The sequence below is a fragment of the Haemorhous mexicanus genome, chromosome 1, assembly GCF_027477595.1.
Source record: "Haemorhous mexicanus isolate bHaeMex1 chromosome 1, bHaeMex1.pri, whole genome shotgun sequence".
NCBI lineage: Eukaryota > Metazoa > Chordata > Aves > Passeriformes > Fringillidae > Haemorhous > Haemorhous mexicanus.
The window spans coordinates 53778556-53795248 of NC_082341.1; the positions used below are offsets into that span (position 1 = coordinate 53778556).

Here is a 16693-nt window from a genome sequence, read left to right on the forward strand (position 1 = left end):
TTTTATGTCCCTCTCTACAAATTGGAGTTTCCCTTTTGATACTTGAAGTCCTTGGTTCCCCAGAAAATATAACAATGCTATGGTGCAATACTATGGTACCCCTCTCAAAGTTCTGTCCATCGACCCCTTCTTTGCTGTCCAGTGGTGGAGATCTCTTCCTCAAATCCTGACCGGAGGTCAGATGTCCCCATAGTGACAAGCAAACACTCCCAGATGTCCCAACCCTGGCTGTCTCTTGGTAACAACATGAGGTTATAAAACATAACTATAAATCTATAAAATTTTTCTTAACCTATGTACATATTTGTCCAGTAATTGTGAGAGTCAATTATCGCATTACTCATCTATCACAATAAGAATCTCAGCTCCGACACTCAGAGCACTTCCTCCTCCCTCTCCCTCCTTGTGCACTGACCTTAGTGTTGCCATATAGTTCTCCTCACACGTCTTCACTTTTTCTCTGACTCGAGAGACAACTGGTGTACGTAGGTTCATTTGTGCTCAAGTTCTATTAATTGAAAAGATGTTATAGAGTTCTGCAACACTGAAAGACTGATCCCGAAATAGCTGCAGCCATGTGTTGCTGCCCTGGCCGCCCCGATCTCAGCTGCGTGGTCCCGGCCATGTGGCTGCTCTTGGACCAAGATGGCAGTGACCGCTGCATTTTTACCACTGCTAAGGAACTCAGTGCTGCTTCTATGAATAACACTTCTGCCCAAGACAAGCATTTAGGAGTATCTCCTCTTTGGCTGGGGAACACGATTTAGCCCAACAGTAGTTTATACTGGCTCCATTTCTGGATTGACTGCAACACTATAAAATACTCAGGCACATAGCCTACAGCATGAAAAATATGTTTTTGATTATCTTTGAAAGACCATGTCAATCAGAAGTGGATTCTGAAGACTGGAAAAAAGTAAATCTTACTCTTCAAAGTTCTAGTTCTCATTTTAACCATATAATAAAATTTAGAGAGCAAGAAGTACGATCGGGAAAACCATGGGCTTGTTAGACTCATTCAGTCCCAGGGAAGGTGATGGAGCAACCAGTGCTGGAGCAGGGGAACTGGATTAGACGATCTGAAAGGTCCCTTCCTATCTCCACTGAAAATGTTGTCCTGGAAAGCTTGCCTCTGAAGGAAAATGCTTTCCTTAGCTTGACACCAGATAATGAACTCCCCCAGGAACTAAGGATGAACAAAGACCTGGGTAGCTTCCACAGGATATACAAAGGCACAGCACAGCGTGTTTGCAGATAATGACTGAAAAACACTACACAATTCAAAAACAGGCCCCCACTCCAATGCATATATTCAGAGAGGAGTGGTGAGCGGTGAAGGGGAGAAGGAGAAAAGAGAGAAAGAATGATTATGAAATAATGTAAATGGAACATACTTCTCTTAGCACATCACTGGAAAGTCTTTTGATACTGCAGAGAGAATGAAAGTCTGCACAGCATAGAACTAAGTTATGCCAGAAATATATTCTTGGCTGAAATGTTCAAGGAAACAGAGGGAAAATGCTTCCAAGCTTTGGCTTTGCTTAACTAAAGATCTTCCTGATTTTGAAAAAATTCCAGATGAAGACTCAATAGAGACACACTAGAGTTGGACACACTGAAAAGTGCTTCAGTGTTCCTTGTGCCAGCACATGCAAAAATAGCTGTACTGAATGGGTCCTACACAATAAAAACACTGTCGTCATCTGCACCTCCCCATGCTACTACTTTATTGCAAGCACAACATGATAAAATGTGAGACAATTACTCATTTTTAAGAACATTTCAATTAAACTGATTTTTAAAAAATTCACAACTTATTTATTGTGGCTCCCATTCATCGTGCTCACCAGAAACAGATAAATCTGTATCCTATGTCATCCAGCAGACATCTTGCTAAATGTGATTTTACGGCTATCAGACACCAAGATACCATCACTTTGTCAATCTAACTGGATTTAAATTCTACTGGGATCTGACTAAAAGCAAGGGCAGAAAAACCCTACCAACAATTCAAGTGCCCTCTGCAGCTCCTGTCACTTCCTAGCCCTTAACTATACTACTACACCTCCATCTCTGACAGCTCCTTCAGGCTGGAGAGGTATCAGCCTCTACTCAGCACATTTCTGACTCCTGCACCATGACAGGTCCTGCACAATCCAGGAGCAGATGCCACTGGCAGCCTTGTCCATTCACATTACAGACTCCTGGGTGAATGTTCTGTGTTACCAGAACACCCAAGACCTGCTCTACTGCAAAAACTTATTATGATCCCTGTTTATCGAAGGCTTTAAAGGCTAAATTTAGGTCATTCCCACTATGACTCATTAACTTCTCTTAGAACTTCTCACACACTCTATTCTCTTCTACATTTGATGCCTCAGACACTTCAGATGCCCCGTTTTCTGCATAACTTAATATCTGATTACAGTAAAAGAAAGCACATATTGTCTTGAAGAACAGAAAAAACATAATCTATGGATATTTCTAATTACAAAAGCAAATTAATCTTTCATGGCACAGTAGAATAAGTAGACAGTCCCAAAAGTAAATAATTAAAGAGTCATTCTCTACATGAGGTACTTATTTTCTTACTAGTCTTGTTAAAGTTATTTTGAAAGTACAGCAAGTATTTAGCAAATATGCACTTGAGAGGGAAGCTTTCCAGAGAGGAAGAGACCCTGATGTTATGTCAAGTATTTAAACAGGGGTAAAAGTTATACTGCCTGAATAAGAAGCCAGAACTGTACAACAGGAGACGGCTTCTCAGAGAGATTTTTCCTTATTCAGATAATCACTCTTGTTCAGCATTAGGTAAGAATTTTTCTGCAAGTGGTTTTCCAAACTGCTGTTAAATAGCATAGGAAAGGACCAGTGCAACCAACCTGTGGAGATGGCGCTGTATTTCCAAGGTGACTGCAGACATACATTACTTGAATGCTAAATCCCCTCATTTTAGAAGCAAGAAATTCACTGTGATATTTTTATTCAAGAGATTATTTGCAATTCCAGCTTCCTTCAATTACAGTCAGGAACTCAGCAAGCAGAAAACCATAGTGGTAGTCTACTCAATAGCAAAAAAATAGAACAGTGCCTGCTTAAAAGACTTCAGCTGAATAAACATTAAGCCTAAGATGGAAAGTGATTAAATTTCCTACTATAAAAATCTGCTAGACTAACCTGTGCATTCTACACAGAATACTGACAACCTCCACCCAATAATCAGTCAAAATGTATGGAATATGATATGCATCGAAAAATGGGAAAGTAACTCATTTTGTATTTGCTCTTTGTCTGTAACACAAGATCAGTGTCATAAACTTACCTTCCAACACACAATACCCAATGTGTTCAAGGTTTCCTGTAGTGCAGCTTTAGAAAACATACCTTTGTCTATAGAAAAACTTCTTGAAGTATTAACTGACCCACTGAATCATGTCAAGGTGGGCAGCAGACTCTTGCCCAGCTACCACACACAGCTGATTCAATACATTGCTGATCCAGTGGAACAATTAACTCCTCCTTTTGCAGAAGTCAACCTTTATCATGATGCTGTCCACCTGAACTGAGCTCTCAGCAGGACTAAATAGCCTCATGCTTAGCAGGCACCTCCAGCTCCCCACTCTCTTAGGCTCCCCAAAATCTTCAGTGTAGTCCAACATTTTCACCAAGCCTATCACACAGCATTGGGGATTTAAAATAATAAAACAAGGACACATGAGAAAAATCATCTGAAGACTCACTTTAGCCTGTCACAGGATGAGTGGGAGCTTTAAGCAAGCCCTACCTTAGACTCAGATTTTGTCAACAGTTTAAATTTAAGAAATCACTTTGCTAAGTTCTAAGGATTGCAGATCAAGGTCTATTTATAAAAATGAATTATTTATTAAACAGAAAAGAGATAACACATAAAAATCTTGATCAGAATTACTTACTACAAAGTATAAAAGTAAAGAACTACTAGTAGCTTAGAGCATAATGCTGCCCTATATCAAGGTACCTATAGTAAAGCTACCAAAAGAAATAGTATTGATTAGAAGTCAAATGTAACTTACAGCCAAAATGACAGTAATGTACACAGATTCCTTCACTTAACCCCTGGAAAATAACTGCAAAGCAGAGATCCCTACTCACAGGGAAAGTTCCATACATTTCCAGGAAAATGTATAGAAGATTTCTGCTGTGTGAAAGTTTAGCATGGCTTTTATAGTTTGTAAAGTGAGTGTCTGTCAGTCAGAAATCCAACCTACCTTGGTTGGATTCACTTAAATAGCAAGTTGGTTTTTGGTAGTTGGGAGACCAGTATAAACCCCAAAGCATGAAAACAACTCTCTACAAGACAGCTTGTCCTGTTTAATTATCAGACTGGTTAACAACATAAGTTCTTGTGGGAGGGTGAGATGCTTACAAGCCAAAATAGTTTTCTCTCTTTTGATATGACAAACCAATTTATAGTTACTTGATCCATCACAAATTCTTTCAGTTAATCCTTTATTGGTCAAGAACTCACACAGAATTGGATGTATCAGAGACAAAATAGCTTTTAAGTTTATTTTAGGTTTACCTTAGAACAAGAACTTTGGCATCTGAAGTAAGTGCAGTTGAAACTGATTAAGTGCTACTCTATACTTTTCTGATAGGCTCTGCAACTTTACAGTTAATTCTTATGCAAAATTCTTCTTCAGAAGAAAAGCTCTTGGGTAGCTGAGTATTTTAGACTCTAATATAAGATGTTTTCTATGATGTAAAGGCTTCTTAGGAAGAAGAGTGTGTCAAAGTCAAGTCTGCACATTTCCTACCGAATCTTAATGAGCAAATTTAGACTTCAGGACCATGAAAAGGGTAGTCCCTGAAGCCCAGATGAAAGAGGCTTTGGATTTAGAGAAGATTTTGATTAGATTTTCATACAGCGATTTAAAATTACTTGCATAATGCAAAGAATATGCCAGGCTATAATGCAGTATGACTGCTGATGATGGCAGACTAGCAAACTGAGTCACAGAATGCTCAAATGCTTTAGGGAATTTAAGGCCAAGCTGAAGTAAAAAAAAAATATTCCTTCTTGAAATTATCATGTAACTTTAATCCACAGGACACTTTTCCATATACAGCTATAGAAGTAGTTTAACTTTTTCCTCCTGTAAGCTGACAGCTTATTGCATTCTTAGGAATGCAATTGTTACAGAATATAGAATGCATATAGAATAGAACAATAGAACATATAGAATTGAGAAACTTTTATAGAACATAGAAAAGCTGTTTAAAGCTACTGAAGAAGAGGGGTTTTAAAAAAGTTTTTAAACTTTTACATGGCATGCAGTAAGTCAAACATCATGGTGAAACAACCCTTGAGGTCACTGGAACATTTCATTGACTAGGAATCAAAGCAGCTTTCTTGATCAGTGTAGTGAAGAATGGATAAAGGAACAATATACCTGAGAATATGTACTAGCCACTGAAAATGAACAGCTGCGAAGTCAGGCACAAATTCTTATGGGTTAAGCTTGATGTATGCAGACTACTACCTGCACTACAAACTTCCTACCCTTCTGTTATTCCACCTAATCTATGTTCATTAATAATTTGCACAATTTTTTATTTTTTCCTCAACTGTCTGTGTTAACACAAAAGATTAGCTTGCTTTTGAAAAGATCTATTCTTTTAATGATTGTTTTGGCTATGTAATCATGCAGAGTAAATCCTAGCATTTCCAAACACATAAATTTTTATTCCAGTATTATACAGATCTGCATAGTGGACAACACAAAATCATTCTTCAGATTGCTAGACCAATTGCCCAGAGGATTTTAAAAGAATATTATGAATATACATAAACTAGAAATCCAAGTTTCCACACTAGAAATTATTTTAAGGTATACTTACAGGGGAATAAGGTATAGAAGAAGGTGTTGTATTAGAGGTACTGTATTTTCCAGTTTTACAGATAGACTGCAGTATATACCATTGGTTTAGAACCTAGTATGTTACTATGTTAGCTTGTTCAAAAAGTACAATTTGATGGCAAAACAATATATTTTTACTTTCAAACTCAAGTTATTAAAAAGCAGAAAAATAAGCTGGGAGATCTGATTACATTTCTTAAGGAAAAGATGCTTATATTGATTTAGTCAGCATATATTAGAAACAGATTACATTACTGTGAAAACATTCTCAAAGATCATTTCCTTTGGATCAACAAAACAGCATGCAGTTCAAATGAAAAATATAATTTTATTAACATCCAATTGACTTATTTAACTTAGCTGTTAAATTGCTAAGGCCAGAAGAAACTTCTAGAGATCTTACCTTTGAAAAGTCAGATACATTTTTTTGCCTTGCACTTAAATGAAACCACGCACTTCAACCACACATAAAATAAGCATAAAGACCTAGTGCTGACTTTAAAAATAAAGTTTCTGGATGAGTTGAACATGAGAAAAGCTCACTTTAAACTACTGCATTGTGAAGATTAATTGAGAAATTAACCAGTTCCTAATGAACTATGAATGTGTAACCAAGGAAAATTGCCTATGTAAGGAATTCACAGTAAACAAATTTGTTAACTGAAGATATGAGTTGGCACACAACTTCAAGTTCTAAACAATTCCACTGAAAGGAGTCAGATTCCTGTGGGTCTCAAGGTAAACAGGTTGCTAATAGACAAAATCAGGACTGAAGTAGTCTGGTGAGCTGAATTCATGGCATTACATTTTTCTTTACAATATCCAACCATAAGCCTGATGTGTGGTTCCAAACTGTAAAGCATATTAACTGATAGCAAACACAAATCTCTAAATCGTGTGGGTTTTTTCTTCCCATTTTATTTTTTTTTCTGTTCCAGAATGAAGTAACAAGCTGAGCAAAGGAACCATGACATATGAATTGCATAACAAAGACTTAGCAGACAAAGATTTTCACATTTTCTCATTACCCAAAATATTCAATAAACAGGATAATCTACAGGTACCACTTTTAAATTGCAATCAAAATTATATACAGACATGGAAAATTACAGTGGCTCTGCATGGTCCTAACAGATTTGGTGTCACTGACTGACATGGACAACTAGGCCACTGCTATTTCTTCATCTCCAGGACTGCACTTCCTGGCCCCCTGTGTTTGGCACTGCATATATTGCAGAACTGGACAGAAGATACCTAAATCAAAAAAGAAAACAGGAATCTCTCAGAGAAATGTAGCCACATCAGACTGTGGGAAGATGAATGAAAAGTGCTAATTCCCTTTTCAACATTACTGTTCACAGACAGACTGTTCCCAATCAACATAGTCATGGATAGGTGAGGGAAGACAATATAAAAAAACATAGCAAGTCAGGCTGTTCTGGAGTCAGAGGGCAGCACAACTCACCGCTCACTCCAAGGCTATTACCACCACCTGCCAGAAGAGTAATGTCAAACTTCCTCCACACCAAAAATGAAAAGCACATAGTGAAAAGCATCACTAATTATCTTCATATATAAAGATGAGAGTAAAGTCACTTGGTGAGCTCCAATAATCACTGGATGCCTTGGTCACAACTCTTTCTTTGGGTAGTGCTCCACAGATTTCCGACAATTGAGATCAGGGCCCAAATACTGTCATTTGACATCAAAGATGTGTTTATTGTTACTCTGTGTGCATTTTGTGCATGCACTATTTACATTTCAGTGTGTCACTGATAATCAAACGTCAGTAGCATGACCGATCACCTAAGGCCACATAATACAATGTAACAGGGGAAATTTGGCTCTGTTACATGCATACACACCTGTACTTATACATACTGTCTATGAATATATATCCTATAATATCTATGTAACATTTAAAAATCCAACCTAATCAGTTACCTGCCCCAGAAAATTGAGACTGCTAGACAAATTTTAGAGTATTTCTCATAATAAAATTTGTGGTAAATATTGAAGAAATATTTACTAGTTGTTGGACTTTCTTGTAGAAATGATCTAATAGATTCAGCTTTTCCTAACATATTTAAGTATCCATGCTGTACCATATGGCTACAAGCACTTTGTTTACTTACAGATGAAGTGATTCACTCAAGCTATTTTTTCACTACATGTTAATTTCAGAGATAGATAAAGACTCTTAAAGACTTACATTTAACTTCCTATGTAATTTTGTTACCATTTGAATACTTTCATTCCTAAATTTAAAACCTGTTATATCTAGAAGTTATTTTTTGCTTTGTGTTAATTGAACAAAGAAACCAACCCCCCAAACAACTTACAAAGAAAAAAATGTTTTGACCAAAAGGATGATTACTAAGATATTTAAATATTCACTCTGAAATGACTGATTTTTGTCTTCCAGGTCAGAATCATTTAATATGGTTCACTTGAGAAAATATCTTTATTCTTGTCTTTGAATATGTTTAGTTAAAGTAAAAGCTGGAATGGAAAATAATTTAAAAAATTAGAGAGACTGTATTCCCTGTATGTCTCAGAGTTGCCTTACATATTCTGATTGCAGACAGTGATAAAATACTGTTCAAACAGTGATTTCTTTCTACACTGGATGAACTTTAGTTGCAGTATCCTTTAAACTCCCTTTTCTTGGTCACATACTACTATGTGGTATCATCACAAGTTACTACTATAATCATATAATTCCTCACAGACCATGCCCTTCTCCACAGCTGACAAAAGAAAATGTGTCACTTTATCTTTGGCAAAGGTGTCAGACATATTAAGCTAATTCCTTACTGTGTTAGGTACAGGTAGGCACTCTCTGTGAAACATGTGTCTGCAGTGGAACACTACCACACTGAAGGACTTGGACGCATCTGGGAAACAGAAAAATAAATTCATTTCAACAGGGCAATGAAACAAATGATTTAATGGCTACAGCAATATATGCCCACATTCTGTCATACATAAAGAAAGTTCAAGTAACATCTCTCAAAATAATTTCCAAATTATTCTGGCTCTTTCATAGAAACCATTAAGAGCGATGGTTTCAGGAAACATGTGCCAGTGATGGAGCTACAAAACAATTTTTTCTGTGGCTTAGATATTGTATACCTTCCTATCAGGAATTTTTCATCCCAATATATGCTACGTGCTAAATTTGGGCAGGGAGAAGAGTAAACTACCACCAAATAATGCAGCTGCTTCAAAGAAAAATTGGCAGAAAAATTCTTGCACTAGTGTGAAGAGAACGAGAACACTGAGCAGTTCTAGATCCTGCAGGGCACACCATGATCCTGAAATTTGGCAACAAGCTGCCTAGGAGCATGAGTTTTCATTCCCACATGAACATTTAGCCAAATTAGAACCCTAAATACAACATCCATATATCTAAAGAATAACCATCTCACTCACAAGCATCATTTGCATTCTACTTTGGGTCTTTTTTCCTCAACATACATACTTCAAAGCACTAGCACATTCAACTCTGCCAGATTCTCCTTGTCTGTATATTGCTGCACATGATCCCAGTATAGTTGTTTTTATTTATTTAAGTGAAAAATGGTAGAAACCAGATGAACTGTAAGTGATCCAATCAGGCTATTAACACCTAGAAAACAAACAAATATCTGTACATATGCTTCATCTTATATATTCTTGCTTTAACAGGCCACAACTGATATTCTCTTAGCAAAACTACTTCTTTTTAAGACACTCAACAACTACATTGATATTTCTGGACTATAGTTGCCTTGAAGAATGTACATCTCTGAAATAACATCCTGAATTTCTATTTTCACAACTAACTTTAGAAGGTCTTCTAAAGCTAGTCAGTTTTAAGATGTTGCAAATGTGGCACCCATGACTGAAGCCAAGAACCCAGCACCATTCAATAAATTGACAAAAAATACATTCAAATGTATTGTAAAATACATTCAAATATATTCAATGACAAGAAATATATTCAAAAAACTTTTACAATCTACAAGTTCAGTGCGAATAATCCAACAGATGTGGACAAGATTTGGTGGCTTAGGTTCTAATAATCTTTGAGAATATGTATGTTGATAGAATTAAAAGTTTTCTTGAATTCCATGCATACAAAACAGAAAAAAAGGAAGTCAAAGTTGAATAAGAAAGAATATCTGGGTTTACTGCAACAAAAAATGTTTAATTAGACTCCACTCCCATGTCAGAATTCAAAAGCAAGCTTTGCATATGAGATTGAAATTTATACAGCAATCACCAAAGGAGATTATACATTTTTATGAATAATTTATCTTAAAATACTACTAAAAATTTACAAAAAAAATTTACAACCTCTCTTTTTTTTTTTTTCCTTAGAAAAGCATCCTACCTGAAGGAAGTATTGGAGACAGACATGATTCACAGATGTTCTCCTCTGAAAAACAAAACAAAAGTAAATTAAGCTTTGTTATTAAACTCCATGTTTACTTTTTAACAAAGCAGGCACGAACGTACTGCTATTACAGAAATGGAGCTTGGTCCTGAAGCATTTACTTAAGATGCCTAACAGAATCTATTAAAAATTGAAGAGCAATCCTGAAGTAGCATTTCTAATAACAATACGACAACTATTTAGATCTGATGATGGTAGAACAGCAGGATTGAGGCTGTTTAGGATCATTGCTGTAGAGACAAAAGACAAACTGAAACACGGAGCATGGGATGGATGGCTGTTAACTCTGCGGCATTTTGGAGCAGAAGCTCTGGTACGCTGTCCTGTCAGCTTTAGTCTCTTGCTAGTAACACTCAGCTGGTGTGAATTACAGTGCTATTCACATGCATCATTAGCACCTTGCAAATTATTTTCAACTCTTTCTGACAATCTTGTATATTTTTCTTTGGTTGCAGATTATTACCATCTGACTGTCCATGTTGGTACTAAACAGCATTTTCAGCTTTCCAGAAAAACAGCTGCATGCTGGGTCTTGTAGTTTTTGAGATACAAGTAATTCCTTTGCAAAGGGGAAAAGCATCTAGTAGCCTACTACACTCTACAGATAAGGTAAGAAATGTGGACTTTTGGGCATCTTCCAAAGCAGACAGTCAGGAGGTATATAAACAGTCTATATAAAATAGTCTTTAAAATATTGGAAGACATCATGTTTCCTCTGTACCCACCATCCACTAGAAGACCCTTCATCTGAGTTCGATGCATTTTCTTCAATAAAGAAAGAGAATCAGCAACGAGAATCTTTTTGCAACCTTCCCGCAGCAAGATCTGTTGGTGCAAAGAACATAACAGACAGCGGTTGTTGAACAGATGGGCATATCAACTCTCTTGACAAGCCACCACTTTGTTTTTGTTGCCAAAGTGAGTGCAAGTAATGTTTAAAACTTTTCAAGGTATTATAAAGGAGGCAAAGGAGGAACCTTTTGTTGCTATCACCTGTACATAAATGAAAAGCCCATAAAAAACCCCCCAAACCCCACAAAACAAAAACAAACATCAAGAAACAGAATTCTTTACAAAGATACTATTATCATAATTATGAACATTTTTCTGAGATGGTGTTAACAAAATAACAACAGAGAGGAATTTTTACAGTTTCCCTCAGAATTAAATTCCAAACCATTTCAAAATTCTTCTTCCTGTATCTTTCCTGTCTTCTTCAGAAAAGATATTTCATAATCATAAGACCTTCATAAATACTGCCATTCAAAATACATTTTGTTCAAACATATATCCTACTGAGGAGTCATTTAATAAGCAGTATTAAATGTCCATGCAACTAACCAAAGGTCCCTAGTTCATTCCACTTCAGCAAAAGTCTCAGCTCCCTTTTGAATAATTTGGTATTTTTCATTAGATTGACATGTCATTGCCTGAAATGGTTTTGAAACACAGAAGAAGCAAGGGCATAACAATTATACAGAACCTTATTTCACAATACTTAATGGAGCAACTATGGAAAGACAACAAACCCGAGTAAGTATTTTGGAATTTTTTCTTCCTCCTCCCAAACTGATGTTTGGAAATTTTTTTTCCAAGACAACAATTCCTTTGGAAATTGCTTCCCAAAGATACTCACAGTCAATTATAATGCGACCAACCCTACTAAAAGAGAGGTGTAAAGAAGCAATGTTCATTTCTTTCTTCTGATCATTTGCATTACAAGAGATACTGAGCATTCTAAGACAGTGCAAAATACAGCTAATGCAAATACCTAAGAAGAAATACAATAATAGATTTTACAGCCAGGTGGACAATGTCCAATGTTGTGGTGCGAAGTTATATCCTGTCCCTTAGCTGTGACTACTTCCTCCTTCCCTTCCCCCTGCCCTCTTCCTAATTGCTGTCTGTCAAGTTCCACATTCCAGCAAGGGCATCATGTGATTGGCAGAAGCTCAAAAGATGCTTCTCAGACCTGGGGTCATTGGCCTGTCCAGGTGTCATTGTCCCCTGAGACCCTCCCCCTCCTACCTGGTTGGTGGCTCACCTATCCTCTCCCTCCCACCTCCCTGTGAGTTTAAAAGGCACTGGAAACATGCGGTCGGGGTCTGTTGGAGCTGTAACTGAGATTCAGAACTGTGTCACCTTGGAATAAACTCTGGATTTAACCCTCCGGCAGAACCCGCTCTCTTTCTCTTCACCATCGCCTGAACCTTTTCCACTAGAGGTAAACTGAGTTTCTACTTTGCTTGGGCTTATTCTGAGTGCCTAGCTGCAACTGCCTGCGAGCTAAAGGTGTCTCTGAGGTGAAACATCCCCAGCAGTTATCTATAGCTCGGTGCACTAAGGCCGGACGAACCCAGGCACGCTCCACTCAGCAATAATAGTCCAAAACTCTACCTTTTCACATACACACTCTGAAGTAATAAGGACACACTGTTAAGAATGATACACAGATAAGACTGCAAATCTGAAGTACATTAAAAAAAATTAACACTGAGTAACACTTTGAGCATTTCAAATTGGGCATATCAATGGGTGAATTACACTTTTCCAGTATTGGAGACACTGAGCTATAAAACATTTCGGAGCACTAAATGCAGATCTACAAGGCGAACACTTAGAAAATGAATTTTTATCTGTTGATAATCTCAGGAACAATCTGGCTATGTCTTTCCCTTGCCAACTTTATCCAAAGGCAACAAAGAATGTAAAATTTTGTTCTAAATAAAGAAAAATGTTGCTAGGTTTGAAAAAATTACAAGAAACTTTTAGCAAGGACAACTGAATGAGACTGTGTCAAGTCCAACTCCTGGCCCTGCAGAGGACAGCAGCAAGAATCACACCAAGTGCCTCTGAACATTGTCCAAATGTTTCTTGAACTCTGACAACCTTGGTGCCGTGACCATGTTAAATGAAAGAAGCAGAACAAAGATACAATGGGAAGATGGAAGTGTGTCCTAGCATGTCTTAATCAAAATACAGTGTGCTAATAGAAAAAATTAATTGAAAAGAAAGAACAATGAAGAGGGAAACAACAGACATCACCAGCTCACTGGAAAACTTCAATACTGTTTGATGCCTTAAAACCCAAGAGTAACAGAAATATCTGATAAAACATATATTTTAAGAAATATGCACTTTCTCCCATTATTTAAACAGCACTAAGATCTTTCCATACCACATTTAATGACTGACAGACCTTATTTTGCTAGAAATGGAATACAGAAGGCAGCCATTATTATATAAAAGGAAAAATTGCAATGCAGAATGTAAAATATCTATTCTCAAGGTAATAAATTCTCAACACTTCTGTAGAAATGTATTTGAAGACCTCAAAAATGGGGAACTTAAGAATTACAGAAAGCAAAGGAAAGGGAATTTGAGTCCAGAGAGAGCGAGCTTCATTAAAGAGGAGAGAAACAGGTAACCATAGGTGCACCCTATGGTTAAGTTGAACTAGTTAAAACTGACATTGGGCATAAGTCTGTGATGAAATCAATTTCCAAGAAGAACTAGAACTGAGGATGAAACTGAATTTTATTTATCCTTTAAAAGCATGTAATTGTGAGCACAAGCATGACAATATCATGCAGATACAGAAAGAAGTTTTAGGCAGAAGTAATGCCTTTTATTAATTTAATGAAAATTGCTAAAATCAAAACTGTTATTGTGAAAAAAAGTTTGTTTTCTGGCTATATTAGGGAAATATTAGGCATGAACCATTCTATTTGCTTAGAACAGTCTTGATTTACATTTGTAAATCAAGCCTAACATTATCTTTAAAGAAAAGCACTGCAGTATGGAGTTATTTTGAAAGGGTAGACTCAAAACTATGGGAATTATTTCAGGCCTTGATTCAGCTTAACCCACAAACAAGTCAAAGTTTCTCAAGGCCAGTTAACCAAATAATTTCAAATAGCATCATTGCCACAATTAAAACCACATTATTTTTAGTCTTTACAGCCAAAAGGCACATGTCCCCCTGTGCAAGCTGCCACCTGCCCTCTAGTGCCTCCAAGGTGTCTGAACAGCATTTTTAGCTAGGTTCAGGAACATAACCTAACAATTTTTCCAGGTGCTGTTTCAAGCAGCAGTCATTGTATTATCATTGGGTTCTGCTAGTTCATAAACTCTATTATGAATGGATAGATGGAAATCCTGTGAATGGATCAATGTCTGTTACCCATCGGAGTTCCTGGAGGTTCAATCAAAGTGTAAACTAGAAAGTCAATGTTTGAGTAAAATGGATAATCCACAAATTTCAAAGTACTACATCTAAACAAATTGCTTCTGCACTTTAAAGCTAGGGGAAAAGGAGTCTTAGAAAACCAACATCTTTCAAATATTTATTTTAACAAATGACATAGAAAGGGTGAAAATTGAAGCATTTATTTCTAAACAAGGGAGGTATTTAAGCCTCTTCCAATACCACAAGCAGTTCCTACATTTCATTCAGATACAAACCAAGGCTGAAAAGACACCTATTTTATACATTTGGAAAGCATAACAGGCTTATAATTAACTTAGAAGTCTACAAATAAGGAGATTTTACTATCAGCCTTCTTTGGGAGATGTGTGATACAATGCTTTAGAAACCTGGAGAACGGTGATTCATTTGCACTTAAAAAGCACACTAGGAATGTGCAATTTCTAATAAGTAAGGAAGTTTCTCTTAAAGACAACCTGTCTAATTTATCTATAAATTTATGACAGCAACAAAGTAGATTTCAGAAGCAGTAAAAAAGCTTCAGACTGCACTTTATTTGATAAATGCTCCTATTAAAATTCAAAGAACTATAACTTTGTCCTTGTCCCCATAACTTTGTTGTTTGTGAATGTTACTGCATATAAACACTAAAATCTCCATTATTTCAGCAGTAAATAAACTTTCATCATTACAATCAGGGTCATTTGATTATGTACTATGGTTTTAATACATTAACTCAAACAATGTCAAAGATAAAACACCAAAATAATTTATCTTCATGGATAAGAAAAACAACAAAAAAATCACTTCAAGGTTTAATCTCAATTCAGAAAACCACTTAAACATTTCTCTGCTTAGGGAAATAATTAGGAGTGTGCTCAGTTTTAAGCTCATGGCAGAATTGCAGAAAAAAATTGTACATGATCTGTGTTTTATTTTTGCCCAAAACAATACCTAATTGTGCTTTAGTGCTATGCTTGGTGGGTTGGTTGTGATCAGATTTTAAAGGTTAACCACAAAGCTGAGGTGAGCTTAGCCTAGCATGTAGAGCAGTGGCATCATTTCATCTAATGGGTGGCAATTTTTTAAAGTAAAGCCATCAGTCTGCAATCTGCCAACATTATTAAAAATTATTCCAGGAATAGTCCAGATTAAAAAAAAAAAATTACAATAAAATTTGCATTAGTAGACCTGCTTGTTTGATTCTCTAATGCATACCGTGAGTCACACATACTTTGGTAGCCACTCAGTTTGACTTACTTGGTTTTGCTGAGATGGAAAGGACTGTTCTGAAAAAGACAAAGTCTGTCAAAGGCACTGCTTTTAATTCCTACCCATATTTCACATCACACCTAAGTAAAGTTTACTGGTATGGAAACTCAAAAGCATAATAGGAAATTTGCATCTGCATGCTTACATAGGCATAAAACAAATTTACATCTGCATGCTTACATAGGCAAAACAATCTTATTAGGGCTTGCAAAAGGAGCCCACAATTAAACAACATATTAGCACAGTGGTAACATCTTTTGGGAAGCCTTCATTATGAAAAGACCAGCACAGTTTTGTGTTAGGCAGTGACCCACAAGTCAAGCAGCAGGTTCTCTTTCCACCTGCGCTCCTCTTTCTTGGATCCTAGCACAAGATTCTTTCTGCCTTTGAAAATGAGAACAATAAAACATATGAGTATAGAGCTCAAGATCCAAAAATATGAAGATATAGAAAATCCTAGCCAATGAAATTTGTATTTCTGAGTGAGTTCAAAATGTCTGGTATATTCTCCATGCTACACATCAAGAGGTTTCTACCAAAAGCCAGAGTTGTGCCAGGCCAGAATAAAGGCCAGTGACTTCTCAGCATGAACCTACACAACATGTGCAGAGGTATGACCTAGCATCATACAAACACACTGAAGACTAGCTTTAAACCAGCTAATGAGGCAGCAATAACAAAAATAGTCCCTCTATAAAATTTGAGTCCCTCCATAAAATTGGCTACTTTGGTGAGTGTGCAAGACCAGCAATAAGATCTCTAAATTTCAATGTAAATATACCATCTGTTCATGAACAGTGCACTTCATGTTGCCAGTAACACTTAAGGAACAGACTTATTTTAAACTATAACTTACATTTTTCTAATTAAATA

At 36.5% G+C, this 16693-nt stretch overlaps 1 protein-coding gene across 6 annotated transcripts in view; it reads right to left on the reverse strand.

The window, feature by feature from the left end:
• Window positions 1-6798: 6798 nt before the first annotated feature.
• Window positions 6799-16693, reverse strand: part of VPS41 (VPS41 subunit of HOPS complex) — a 111762-nt gene continuing 101867 nt past the window's right edge. For all 6 annotated transcript variants that reach the window (XM_059849624.1, XM_059849615.1, XM_059849634.1 and 3 more), the window contains 4 exons: window positions 11067-11166; window positions 10279-10323; window positions 8718-8797; window positions 6799-7154 (listed from right to left, as the gene is read on the reverse strand). In XM_059849624.1, coding sequence (XP_059705607.1) covers window positions 7074-7154; window positions 8718-8797; window positions 10279-10323; window positions 11067-11166 — 306 coding nt within the window. In that variant the 3' untranslated portion in view covers window positions 6799-7073. The remainder of the gene's footprint in view (window positions 7155-8717; window positions 8798-10278; window positions 10324-11066; window positions 11167-16693) is intronic.